The sequence below is a fragment of the Polypterus senegalus genome, chromosome 15 (genome assembly GCF_016835505.1).
Source record: "Polypterus senegalus isolate Bchr_013 chromosome 15, ASM1683550v1, whole genome shotgun sequence".
Lineage (NCBI taxonomy): Eukaryota > Metazoa > Chordata > Cladistia > Polypteriformes > Polypteridae > Polypterus > Polypterus senegalus.
This window is the reverse complement of record NC_053168.1, coordinates 108468662-108483272: the sequence shown is the minus strand read 5'-3', so window position 1 is coordinate 108483272 and position 14611 is coordinate 108468662. Positions and strand designations below refer to the sequence as shown.

The 14611-nt window shown below is 39.3% G+C and overlaps 1 protein-coding gene across 1 annotated transcript in view; it reads left to right on the top strand.

Annotated features, from left to right (window-relative positions):
• Positions 1 to 14611, top strand: part of LOC120515514 (ATP-binding cassette sub-family A member 13-like) — a 449137-nt gene that overhangs the window by 352561 nt on the left and 81965 nt on the right. Inside the window, exon 37 of the mRNA XM_039736576.1 lies at positions 13835 to 14033. Coding sequence (XP_039592510.1) covers positions 13835 to 14033 — 199 coding nt within the window. The remainder of the gene's footprint in view (positions 1 to 13834; positions 14034 to 14611) is intronic.

The following is a 14611-nucleotide window of genomic DNA, read 5'->3' as shown; positions in this document are numbered from 1 at the left end:
ACAACATTTATTTATATAGCACATTTTCATACAAAAAGTAGCTCAAAGTGCTTTACATAATGAAGAACAGAAAAATAAAAGACACAGTAAGAAAATAAAATAAGTCAACATTAATTAACATAGAATAACAGTAAGGTCCAATGGCCAGGGTGAACAGAAAAAACAAACAAAAAAAAAACTCCAGACGGCTGGAAAAAAAAAATAAAATCTGTAGGGATTCCAGACCATTAGACTGCCCAGTCCCCTCTGGGCATTCTACCTAACATAAGTGAAACAGTCCTCTTTGGATTTAGGGTTCTCACAGAAGGACTTGATGATGATGGTCACGTAGACTTCTGGCTTTTAATCCATCTGTCATTGTTGGAGCATCATGATGCTTTGAGTAGGTGGTGGTGGCGCAGGCCACCATCACAAAGAAACCGGAAAAAGAAACAGAAGAGAGTAGGGGTCAGTACGGATTTTAGAGCCACCATGAATAGTTATTATGATGAATTGAACATACAGAGTATCAGGATTAAGTTAAAGTGAAATTATGAAAAGGCCATGTTAAAGTAATGTGTTTTTAGCAGTTTTTTAAAGTGCTCTAGTGTATTAGCCTGGCAAATTCCTATTGGCAGGCTATTCCAGATTTTAGGTGCATAGCAGCAGAAGGCCGCCTCACCACTTCTTTTAAGTTTTGTTCTTGGAATTCTAAGGAGATACTCATTTGAGGATTAAGGTTACGATTTGGAATATAAGGTGTCAGACATTAGACTGTATATTGAGTTTCAACCAATAAAAAGTTCTTCTGAGTTTCAAGTGAGTTTTTACAAAGGAGCTTCTGCTCCTTAACTACATTAATGCTACTTACCTTAAAGTTAGCAGCTCTAATAAATAATTGAAATAATGAAATAATTAAGAAAATGTATCTGACAGTAGTTGGCCTAAAGTGCTGTTAAGCTGATTTATTAAGATTTGTGTCACTCATAAATATAATATTATACTTTAATATATACTATACTATACATTTTTTATACATCAATGTGGTTATTAGTATGTTGTCCAGTTTTGTTCAGAAATCACGGGAGTACATATCTCTAGCTTTTAAAAGTGAGACAGACAAGGGTTTGCACACACAACTGGTTTTGTTTCCCATTATTTGAAAATGAGTTTTATTTCTTTAGATATGCATTTATTAATATAGCCAATCTATCAAATGTCTATATTTAACTTACCTCACATAATGCAAATCACTCAAGCATCCAGCGTATCAATGATTAATTACCAAGGTACTCATTTCATGCATAATTAAATCCGGATTAATGCCATTGAACAAGACACTAATGCTTGCCCAATTACAGGCCTGTTTATTTAGACCACTGAGATTTGTGATTGGCTCAATGGAGACATGCAACCTTTACTATTAAATCAGTCTAAAGCTGAAATTGGCCATGCATACAATTTGAAAGTCCCTTTTCTTGCCTGACGACACATACCTGCTGACATCTGACATCTGCTCTGTTGCTTTGCAAATCGAATTCCCTTTCTTGAAATTGCAAAAAGCACGAAATGCAGGGATAAAACGAATTGTCATTGTGTTTTATCAGCAAATGCTTTCACCTTATGAATTACACATTACTCGACTGTCTAGCCATCACTCAACAGCTCCTTAGACTGTGCTTGCTAGAGGGCAAATCAGTAAAAATAGTATCTGCTGAATGAGGAGTGATTTTCTTTTGTTATTGCCATTTCAATTGAAATTCTTCTCCTTGGACACAGCCACAGGGTTGAGACCCTGGGCTCACCTAGGAGTTCAAGAGCAACACATTTATGCTGCCATCTTGTCTGACAGGCTTGACATTTTAGTTCAACTTTTAATGGTAATTACGCAGCATTGTCAGACACAGATAAGATAAAGTGAAAGTTGAAGAGTGAGAAAAGGCCAATTCTCCCATTAATTCTCATTCTTCTTGTCTGATCAAATTTTTTTTGTGAATTTAGTGACTTTATCACAAAATATAAGCCTTATTTTTAAGACTGGAAGCACGACTTATTTTTGCCAGGTTTCTGCTTTACTTGTCTTTATTTTTCTTAATGTGTGGTTTGCGTTCTCTCCCTATGTGGCCTATTTGCTAACTTAGTGCCCAATACTGATTCACTGTGTGTTCCTAAATGAGTCCCTTAACATTTTTTTTTACTCTCGGTGTAAAAAATCATAAATACTGCATTGTGTCCTTGTCGTTTATGACTTACTTTAGATAAATACAATATATAAATATATAGTACGTATACAGCAGTACAGGTTACCTCCTACATGTTCCTAGGGTTGATTGAGGCCTCTAAAGTAAAGTAAACATTTTATTGCCATAACATTAACACCTGTTGCCTAAGGTGTAATATCCAGCTTCTTTCAAAACTCATTATTTAGCAGGTCAGTGAGGAGATGAAAAAGTAACATAATAAATAATTTGCCTACCGTATTTGAAATGATTGAGCGTGAAAGAGTTGTGGCATGAAATAGTGCTCAGCATGAATCGTTCCACATAAAATAAACATTAGTTAATTAGCTATGAGTAGAGCTGAACAAAACGGGCAAGTTTTAGTTTGCATCCAGTTTAGCTGAAGTCACTAAAGAGTTTTTGGGCGTTTTTGTTTTTAGTTTTTTTTAGGATTGAATAAAATGAGAACGGTACTCCCTAAACAGTGATTCCCAAACTTTTCTATGTCCCGCACCCTAGAAAATGTTTGATTTATCTTAGCTGCCCATACAAAAGTAATATATTTGAAATTGAAGAATTAAAATTTATCATTTTTGAACAAATTGAACTCAAAATTAAGTTTCTAACTGCATAAACTTTAAATATAATTTGAGCAAATTACCTTTATAAATCTCAATAATCTTGTAAATGTAGCTCTTGTAAAGTTTAGACACTCAATTGATGACCGGGGAGTTCATCAAGTGCCACGAAGAAATGACACACGATCAACAATCGAGGGGTTTGGAGACTCCCATGAAGCAAAATGTGCCAGTTCACCTCTAAGCAATGAAACATAGTTGATGAGCTTTGTCCCTCGATAATACCGGCACTACAGTTCAAAAACAGATGTACTGCACAGTTAAAATTGCTGCACTACTGCCAGGGTTGTCAGCAGGAGAAATGGGCTTGAGTGTAAGCAGCAGGTGTTGCATGCAATTCAGTCCACCTTGACAACTTTTGAGACTGTGCTGGAAGACACAGCAAACCTTCATGCAACAACATATATGGAGAGCCACCCAGGAAAGCTGGACTACCTGTGTAACTTGAATCGGCTTCAGGTTACCTGCTCACTTTACCAGTAATGACAAGGACACTAGCAAAATGCCAAACTAGAGAAGAATCAGTCAGGAAGGATAATGAGAGAGCAATTGTCTCTGTCTATGTCCATCACCTGCAAAACCCATTCCCTCATTGGGGGCCATCTTGCTATTGCCTCTCCAGTGCACATGTTGTCACTTTCATTTGCATCAAAGCAGGTGAAGTTGATTCACAATTGCTTATGCTTCCTAACTGGACAGACTGATATTCCTGAAGCTTAACTGACTTGGTGTTAGAATCTAATGATTAAGTGTTCCCTTAATTGTTTTGAGCAGTGTATATACCCTTTGTGACAAAAGCTTTAGAAAGAATCAAGTGCCCAATTTTCAGGATAGCCAGGCAACAAAACAAGTAAAAAAGTAATGTTAGTAAAACTAAATCACTTCTTTGGTTCTGAAGGGGTTACTTGTGAAAGTCATTATGTATCCAAGCATTTTGGCACCATGTCATAAGTACATAGAACATAAGAAATTTGACAAATGACAGGAGAACAATCAGTCCATCAAGCCCATTTGTTTAGCTAATAGCTAAACTGTCCCAATATCTCATCCAAATACTTTGCAATGGTTGTCAAGGTTTCTACTTTGACTACAGGTCTCAGTAGTTTGTTCCAGAGTCCCACAGCTCTCTGCGTAAAGAAATGCTTCCTGGCTTCATTTGAAAATGCACTTTCCCTTAATTTCCAATGATGTCCTTGAGTACTTGATTCACCCAGAAGCTGAAAGAATGTTACCGGATCTACTTTATCCATGCCTTTGCAGATTTTAAATACTTGGATGAGGTCTCTATGTCGTCTTCTCTGCTCCAGACTAAATGGGTTTAATTCTCTGTCAGAGTAGTATATGTCTTTAAGACCTGGGATGCACTTGGTTGCTTTCCTCTTCATAGCTTCGAGTGCTGCTATATCTTTCTTGTACCATGGTACCCAGAATTGCACACAGTACTCCAGATGTGGTCTTACCAGTGCATTATATAGTGTGTTGTAAAGAGTGTTAGCAATCTTTGAGAAATTACTGATCCTGCTATGCTGCATGTTCCTGATACAAACTAAGAAGGGTCAGAAAGTGCATGGGCCAAAGCAATAAGAGCGTTCTTAAAACTAAACTCTTGGAATTAGTTGGATTTATTAAACTCTTATGAATTTTGATCTGATCAGTTAAGTAGTAGAGGGGGTTGTTAATCAGTTTCAGCGGCTTTGGTGTTAATGAAATTAACAACAGGTGCACTAGAGAGGCAAAAATGAGACAACCCCCAAAACAGGAATGGTTTAACAGGTGGAGTCTACTGACATTTTCCCCTCCTCATCTTTTCTGACTGTTTTTTTCTTAGGTCAGTGTCACTACTGGTAGCATGAAGCAATAACTGGACCCACAGAGGTAGCACAGGTAGTTCAATTTCTCCAGGATGGCACATCAATACGTGCCATTGCGAGAAAGTTTGCTGTGTCTCCCTGTACAGTCTCAAGGGCATGGACGAGATTCCAAGAGACTGGCAGTTACTCTAGGAGAGCTTAACCCATCAGTAAGACTGGTATCTGCTCCTTTGAGCAAGGAGAAACAGGATGAGCACTTCGAAGTGAAGAGCTCTACAAAATGACCTCCAGCAGGCCACAGGTGTTAATGTCTCTGACCAAACAATCAGAAACAGAATTCATGAGGGTGGCCTGAGAGCCCGATGTCCTCTAGTGGGCCCTGTGCTCACTGCCTGGCACCGTGGAGCTCGATTGGTATTTGCCATAGAATACCAGAATTTGCAGGTCCACCCCTGGCACCCTGTGCTTTTCACAGATGAGAGCAGGTTCACCTTGAGCACATGTGACAGACGTGAAAGGGTCTGGAGAAGCCGTGGAGAATGTTATGCTGCCTGTAACATCGTTCAGCATGACTGGTTTGGTGGAGGGCCAGTGATGGTCTGAGGAGGCATATCCATGGAGGGATACACAGACATCTACAGGTTAGACAATGGCACCTTGACTGCTATTAGGTATCGGGATGAAATCCTTGGACCCATTGTCAGACCCTATGCTGGTGCAGTGGGTCCTGGGTTTCTCCTGGTGCACAACAATGCCCGGCCTCAAGGGGTGAGAGTATACAGGCAGTTCCTGGAAGATGAAGGTATTTATGCCATCGACTGGCCCCCACGCTCACCTCACCTAAATCCAATAGAAAACTTCTGGGACATTATGTTTCGGTCCATCCGACGCTGCCAGGTTGCACCTCAGACTGTCCAGGAGCTCAGTGATGCCCTGGTCGAGATCTGGGAGGAGATCCATCAGGACACCACCCATCATCTCATTAGAAGCATGCCCCGAAGTTGTCAGGCATGCACACAAACATGTGGGGGCCATACAAAACTACTGAGTACGATTCTGAGTTGTTGCAATTAAATTTCGGCAAAATGGACTAGCCTGCCACATAATTTTTTCACTTTGATTTTTGGGATGTCTTTGAATTCAGCCCTCTGTAGGTTGATAATTTTCATTTCCATCAAACGATGTGGCATCCTTTTGTTCCTAACACATTACCCAGTCCATATCAGTATAGATATCCAGCATGATTTTTTTTTCCAATTGAGATCTGATGTGTTTTCAAAATGTTCCTGTAATTTAAACGGGTACCTATATAAATGCAGATCTGTTAAAACACACGAAGAACAATATAGAAACTTATTAAACATAAATGAAAACCAACAATATATGCCTATTAATTAATTAGTTAATGAACTATGGCCTGTTGACAATCGAGGAGATTAAAATTGTAAAAGAGAAAGTCAAAAACAAAGTCACAGCTGGCTGTCTACCTGCTTCTAGGTTTTCTGCAGTGGAGTGTGTGCTAGCCATCCAATCTGATGTTAGAATCTTTCAATCCAATGATCCCAGTGCTCCTTTATCCAAGATGACTTTTCCATATGCATGAGAGCAGCCTGGAAGTAATGCAGTAGTGCCAAGTGCCACATTCAATTCTATGAGATAAACATTCCCCAATAAAGTTTTATGTTTGTATAGTTTTGGGGAGCATGAATCGTTCCACATAAAATAAACATTAGTTAATTAGCTATGAGTAGAGCTGAACAAAACGGGCAAGTTTTAGTTTGCATCCAGTTTAGCTGAAGTCACTAAAGAGTTTTTGGGCGTTTTTGTTTTTAGTTTTTTTTAGGATTGAATAAAATGAGAACGGTACTCCTAAACAGTGATTCCCAAACTTTTCTATGTCCCGCACCCTAGAAAATGTTTGATTTATCTTAGCTGCCCATACAAAAGTAATATATTTGAAATTGAAGAATTAAAATTTATCATTTTTGAACAAATTGAACTCAAAATTAAGTTTCTAACTGCATAAACTTTAAATATAATTTGAGCAAATTACCTTTATAAATCTCAATAATCTTGTAAATGTAGCTCTTGTAAAGTTTAGACACTCAATTGATGACCGGGGAGTTCATCAAGTGCCACGAAGAAATGACACACGATCAACAATCGAGGGGTTTGGAGACTCCCATGAAGCAAAATGTGCCAGTTCACCTCTAAGCAATGAAACATAGTTGATGAGCTTTGTCCCTCGATAATACCGGCACTACAGTTCAAAAACAGATGTACTGCACAGTTAAAATTGCTGCACTACTGCCAGGGTTGTCAGCAGGAGAAATGGGCTTGAGTGTAAGCAGCAGGTGTTGCATGCAATTCAGTCCACCTTGACAACTTTTGAGACTGTGCTGGAAGACACAGCAAACCTTCATGCAACAACATATATGGAGAGCCACCCAGGAAAGCTGGACTACCTGTGTAACTTGAATCGGCTTCAGGTTACCTGCTCACTTTACCAGTAATGACAAGGACACTAGCAAAATGCCAAACTAGAGAAGAATCAGTCAGGAAGGATAATGAGAGAGCAATTGTCTCTGTCTATGTCCATCACCTGCAAAACCCATTCCCTCATTGGGGGCCATCTTGCTATTGCCTCTCCAGTGCACATGTTGTCACTTTCATTTGCATCAAAGCAGGTGAAGTTGATTCACAATTGCTTATGCTTCCTAACTGGACAGACTGATATTCCTGAAGCTTAACTGACTTGGTGTTAGAATCTAATGATTAAGTGTTCCCTTAATTGTTTTGAGCAGTGTATATACCCTTTGTGACAAAAGCTTTAGAAAGAATCAAGTGCCCAATTTTCAGGATAGCCAGGCAACAAAACAAGTAAAAAAGTAATGTTAGTAAAACTAAATCACTTCTTTGGTTCTGAAGGGGTTACTTGTGAAAGTCATTATGTATCCAAGCATTTTGGCACCATGTCATAAGTACATAGAACATAAGAAATTTGACAAATGACAGGAGAACAATCAGTCCATCAAGCCCATTTGTTTAGCTAATAGCTAAACTGTCCCAATATCTCATCCAAATACTTTGCAATGGTTGTCAAGGTTTCTACTTTGACTACAGGTCTCAGTAGTTTGTTCCAGAGTCCCACAGCTCTCTGCGTAAAGAAATGCTTCCTGGCTTCATTTGAAAATGCACTTTCCCTTAATTTCCAATGATGTCCTTGAGTACTTGATTCACCCAGAAGCTGAAAGAATGTTACCGGATCTACTTTATCCATGCCTTTGCAGATTTTAAATACTTGGATGAGGTCTCTATGTCGTCTTCTCTGCTCCAGACTAAATGGGTTTAATTCTCTGTCAGAGTAGTATATGTCTTTAAGACCTGGGATGCACTTGGTTGCTTTCCTCTTCATAGCTTCGAGTGCTGCTATATCTTTCTTGTACCATGGTACCCAGAATTGCACACAGTACTCCAGATGTGGTCTTACCAGTGCATTATATAGTGTGTTGTAAAGAGTGTTAGCAATCTTTGAGAAATTACTGATCCTGCTATGCTGCATGTTCCTGATACAAACTAAGAAGGGTCAGAAAGTGCATGGGCCAAAGCAATAAGAGCGTTCTTAAAACTAAACTCTTGGAATTAGTTGGATTTATTAAACTCTTATGAATTTTGATCTGATCAGTTAAGTAGTAGAGGGGGTTGTTAATCAGTTTCAGCGGCTTTGGTGTTAATGAAATTAACAACAGGTGCACTAGAGAGGCAAAAATGAGACAACCCCCAAAACAGGAATGGTTTAACAGGTGGAGTCTACTGACATTTTCCCCTCCTCATCTTTTCTGACTGTTTTTTTCTTAGGTCAGTGTCACTACTGGTAGCATGAAGCAATAACTGGACCCTACAGAGGTAGCACAGGTAGTTCAATTTCTCCAGGATGGCACATCAATACGTGCCATTGCGAGAAAGTTTGCTGTGTCTCCCTGTACAGTCTCAAGGGCATGGACGAGATTCCAAGAGACTGGCAGTTACTCTAGGAGAGCTTAACCCATCAGTAAGACTGGTATCTGCTCCTTTGAGCAAGGAGAAACAGGATGAGCACTTCGAAGTGAAGAGCTCTACAAAATGACCTCCAGCAGGCCACAGGTGTTAATGTCTCTGACCAAACAATCAGAAACAGAATTCATGAGGGTGGCCTGAGAGCCCGATGTCCTCTAGTGGGCCCTGTGCTCACTGCCTGGCACCGTGGAGCTCGATTGGTATTTGCCATAGAATACCAGAATTTGCAGGTCCACCCCTGGCACCCTGTGCTTTTCACAGATGAGAGCAGGTTCACCTTGAGCACATGTGACAGACGTGAAAGGGTCTGGAGAAGCCGTGGAGAATGTTATGCTGCCTGTAACATCGTTCAGCATGACTGGTTTGGTGGAGGGCCAGTGATGGTCTGAGGAGGCATATCCATGGAGGGATACACAGACATCTACAGGTTAGACAATGGCACCTTGACTGCTATTAGGTATCGGGATGAAATCCTTGGACCCATTGTCAGACCCTATGCTGGTGCAGTGGGTCCTGGGTTTCTCCTGGTGCACAACAATGCCCGGCCTCAAGGGGTGAGAGTATACAGGCAGTTCCTGGAAGATGAAGGTATTTATGCCATCGACTGGCCCCCACGCTCACCTCACCTAAATCCAATAGAAAACTTCTGGGACATTATGTTTCGGTCCATCCGCTGCCAGGTTGCACCTCAGACTGTCCAGGAGCTCAGTGATGCCCTGGTCGAGATCTGGGAGGAGATCCATCAGGACACCACCCATCATCTCATTAGAAGCATGCCCCGAAGTTGTCAGGCATGCACACAAACATGTGGGGGCCATACAAAACTACTGAGTACGATTCTGAGTTGTTGCAATTAAATTTCGGCAAAATGGACTAGCCTGCCACATAATTTTTTCACTTTGATTTTTGGGATGTCTTTGAATTCAGCCCTCTGTAGGTTGATAATTTTCATTTCCATCAAACGATGTGGCATCCTTTTGTTCCTAACACATTACCCAGTCCATATCAGTATAGATATCCAGCATGATTTTTTTTTTCCAATTGAGATCTGATGTGTTTTCAAAATGTTCCTGTAATTTAAACGGGTACCTATATAAATGCAGATCTGTTAAAACACACGAAGAACAATATAGAAACTTATTAAACATAAATGAAAACCAACAATATATGCCTATTAATTAATTAGTTAATGAACTATGGCCTGTTGACAATCGAGGAGATTAAAATTGTAAAAGAGAAAGTCAAAAACAAAGTCACAGCTGGCTGTCTACCTGCTTCTAGGTTTTCTGCAGTGGAGTGTGTGCTAGCCATCCAATCTGATGTTAGAATCTTTCAATCCAATGATCCCAGTGCTCCTTTATCCAAGATGACTTTTCCATATGCATGAGAGCAGCCTGGAAGTAATGCAGTAGTGCCAAGTGCCACATTCAATTCTATGAGATAAACATTCCCCAATAAAGTTTTATAAAGTTTGTATAGTTTTGGGGAAATATTTCATTCTACACTATCCAAACAGCCACATTTAATGAACCTAACTCCTGTCACAGAGGATTTAAACTGTTTGCACACAGAAGATGGTGGGGTTTTGTAAGTAGGAGTGTTTAAGTTGGGCATACTGGTCCTTCTAGATACCATATGAACAGCTAAACCATCCAGGTTTAATAATTTATCAGAAACTGCAGGATTTTAAATCCACCATAAAAAATATACAGAGCTAGCACTGTTTTCTATTTAAGTACCACATGATAGATTAACTTTAAAACTAGAAGTCATTGATACTGTATAAGAGGTAATTTTGGAGTCTGGTTTTCACATTTCTTAATCAAAGAAGATCAAAGTGTCTAGATAAGAGGAAAATACTCTCTATGTGGATAAGTTATCAGTTACATCCCTTAAGAATATATGTCTGTATTCATCAAGCATCTCAGAATTTGTACTACCTCATCATAGGACATGATAAATCATTATGAAGCATCTTATTCCCACTCCCAACAAGAAATAGGTAGTCATATTTGAGAATGAATGACGTCATGATTTTAAGGCACCCTGAGGGGCAAATTGGCATTAGTTTTGTAATTTTCTGATCCTAACACTAAGACTTCATGATAATGATAATGATATTCAAATTTGTAGGAGAAGAAGCAGGAAAATGTAATAAGGTAGGATATTGCACTAAGCTGCACACAATTTCTGATACTACTCAACAAACACCAAGATGGGAAGATCAAGATAAACAACTAATGAGAGTTAAGCCTGATAATAGTCATATTTTTTTAACAATGAACAATCCACAGCCATACTTACAGAAGAACCACCTTCCTGGCCACAGGAAACGCCTGGTAGAGTAACAATTACTAAAACTAGCCATGGCTATTCTCGCACTATTTCGGAAGTGGAAGATTCCTGTTTGTGCTCCATAGTTGTGTGACACGTCTCTCTTCATGAATCTCCCTTTATCTTCTGCAAGGCTCTATTTATCTAATGCCCCTGGAGTCTTCTTCTGCCTTCTTGAACCTTCCCAAGGTTGTAAAATAAAATACGAAAAATCCATGTGTGTTGTGGAATGCAAGGCTTAGCACACCTATGTGGCATTTCATTGCCAATCACCCATCCTGCCCCACTTATCTTCAGGGCAATGCTGGCTACTACAATACAGTTTGCATTCATAACCTCCTGATTGAAAAGCAGTCACATGGTTGCTAAATTTGACATACCCAGTGATTATCAATCATATAAACTGACATGGTCTGGCAACAAGATCAGCAACCACAGTCAACAAGTCTGACATAACCAGCAACTAGAAGTCACATAATGTGACATCAACTTTAGCAATGCGGCAACAACCGCGCCACAAAATGGTGGCAACTGTGATAAAAGGACTCTTGGACAATACATTAAAATAAACTTTTTAACAATATTTTCTGGTTGGAAACTAATATCAAAACACCCTAACCTTTTGCACATAATTTCAGATAACACCTCAAGAAAGGCACAAAAGGGATAAAGAAAAATGGAATCATAAGAAAAGGAATTGTGGAAATCTGGAATAAAGTACTTACTTATTTAGTTGAAGAGGAAGCCTGGAAAAGATATTGTGTTAACACAGCAATTACACCAGCTGAACAAACAAGCCTGATGGGTCTGAACGGTTTAATTTAATTTGTTAGGCTTATGTGAGATTGTTTAAAAAGTAGTTTTTATTTTTTGTAACTCATAGTTAATTTGTTCCCCAAAAGGCATATTTTTTATTATACAGGTCGGCCCCCTGTAATTCGCAGATCCGCCAGTTTGTCTTCAATAAATAAATGGAAATTATTTTGCGAGTTTTGTAACCTATTTGCTGAAAACAGCAGATGATGCTGTAGCTGTGCTACTTAAACGGTCTGCAAATCCCACAACCCTAGGAATACTGCGTCATAGGGTAGCTTCATAAATTATCACGAGAGCTGCTGGGTGAAACAAAATGAATGTTTTAGGTTTAAAAGTGAGCTGTAAGAAGTCAGCAGGATCACAATCAGGGGGTGTCTTTTTGTTTCAATGCTTGACTGCAATGCTGGATTACAATTACGCCCATTGGATTACAGTTTACTCTCAATTAATGTTTTTGTCCTGTGCCAACCTATTCAATCTGGGTTTGAAAATGTCAATGTCAGGGGAGTGCTCACAGCTTCTGCAAATCTTCACTTGCACAAGCATAATGGCGGGACAAAACTTTGCATAACTTTCAGGAGACTGTTCACAGGGGATTGGATAATTACACCACCATCCATCGGCATCTGTGAAACTGGATTGTGTTGTGAGTGTTTATTGTTTTATCTTTTTTGCCATTGTCACAAAAGCAGACCACAGATGTAAAAGGATTTGGGGCAGCCACCCGTATATTGTGCCTTGGCTGCAAAGGGGTAGAAATTGATTGTGGTGTTCACAGGTCTGAGTCCAAGACAGAACTGAATGTAATAGGAAAAGATGGCAGCTTTACAGCCCAAGCCCAGAAGTGACGTCATCATTGGCGCCGAAACCGGAAGAGATGTCTTTGATACCAGAGGTGGCATCATCCATGGTGCCAGGACCGGAAGTGATGTCATCCATGGCAACAGAAAAACCGGAAGTGATGTCATCAGTGTGCCAGGACCTAGTGAGATTTCCCGTGGATGGTCTGCAGAAAATTGACAAAGAGAGATAGAGCAGCTCGCTGCCCCCTGGTCTGGCGTGGAAGTGCTATTCTTAAGGCTTTTCAGTTGTCTCCCAATCGCATGTCTGTGATACATTATTATAATAAGGCTTACATACTGTTTATTAATATAATAAGTAACACTTTGTAAAAATGTATTGTTTACTCAGGAACTATAGAATTAATGAAATGCGCTCGTTGTCTTGCCAGCCAGCCTCACACATGTGATTTGCTTTACCATTCTATCACGTTTCTCAAAACAATTCGCATTTTATTCAGCGCAATAAACTTTGAATATGCAGTAATCATGGGCCCAAAACTTTTTTTTTTGTATTCACATGTGTTATATGCCCCTAACCTCTGCCAATTGCATGGGATAACTGTATATCCTTGCCCATAAGGTATGACTTTCTTAAAGTGTAGTTCTAGAAATGAACTTTGAATATGTCACTCCCAGTAGGACTCTGAAATGGAAAGTCGATCTTGTGTTCATCCATCTCATACGTGCATCCTCATGCAATAATGGCATTTGTGTTTTCTGTAAAGGTGGCATGTTTAAGGTTTGTATATGGCATTTATTGAAAATTTTTACTCCATCCACTGGCCCTGATCTGGATTAAGTGAGTACAAGAATGTTATGTTCTGTTTACTTCCTTATTATTTACTGTTAAATATATTAGCGCTCTAGCTAATTGTGTTATATGATATCATGGAGCTTTTTTTTTTTTGTTCGTTTATCCAAATTATTTTCTTTTTCTGTGTTACCCACAGTGTCTGTCCTTAATTCAATGCCATATTTACCTTATTTGTTAGTGATAAAAACTGTTAAACTGAAATGACTCTTTTTAGGAGGAGTAATAAATCACAACTGGAAGCTAGCACATTTATTCATAAATGCAGTTTCTCTGACTGTGCAAAATGTGATCAGGCCTTCTTTTCAAAAACCTTTTTACTTTGCAGAATGAGAGAAGATTGCACCTCAAGCACCCTGCAACACCCAGCATGTGATAAAGATGTTGAGGAAGAGAGTTTGAGAATCTTAAATGGAAAGACCAGTAATGATGTTGTCATTCTCCACAACCTGAAGAAATATTACCAGCAATTTAACAAGAGAATTATGGCAGTGAATGGCATAAGCCTTGGGGTGTCAAGAGGAGAGGTATGGATAAATATTTCTTTGAGGCAACGTCTAATCAAAGTCTACAAATTAAACCTTTGAGAAGCAGCTTTCAGCGCCTAAGGGCAGTGATGGAGGGAGAGTGGGAGTTTTGCTTGGTCTTTACTGCCCAGTTTAAAGAGAAGCAAATGCGAGCCAGATGTGATAATGACTACATTTAGCTTCTGTAGCATAACACATAATTGCATTATTAGTCTCCAGCTCCCTCTGACCCTGAACTGGAATAAGCAAGTTCAGAAAACAGATGAGCAGACGGATTTTTGAAAAAGATTTTTTTTTTAATGTATACATTTTTAGCGCATCATACTTTTAAGCCTAGTTTATTTTTTTATTAACATACAGACTGGCAGTATATTGTACTTCAAAACCAAGGAAGTAAGCTTAATTGATACACATTGATATGATTAAGTCAACTCTTGAATTTGAAGCTGACTACAGCGCCTGGTCTCAACACAATGCTTTGTTATAGAGTTTCGCATCTTAAAATATTCTGTCCTTGAGTTTACCCCTAAAGTCTACTCCCTATGGGGTACGGTGGGTGGAAAACAGAAGAAGCTGTG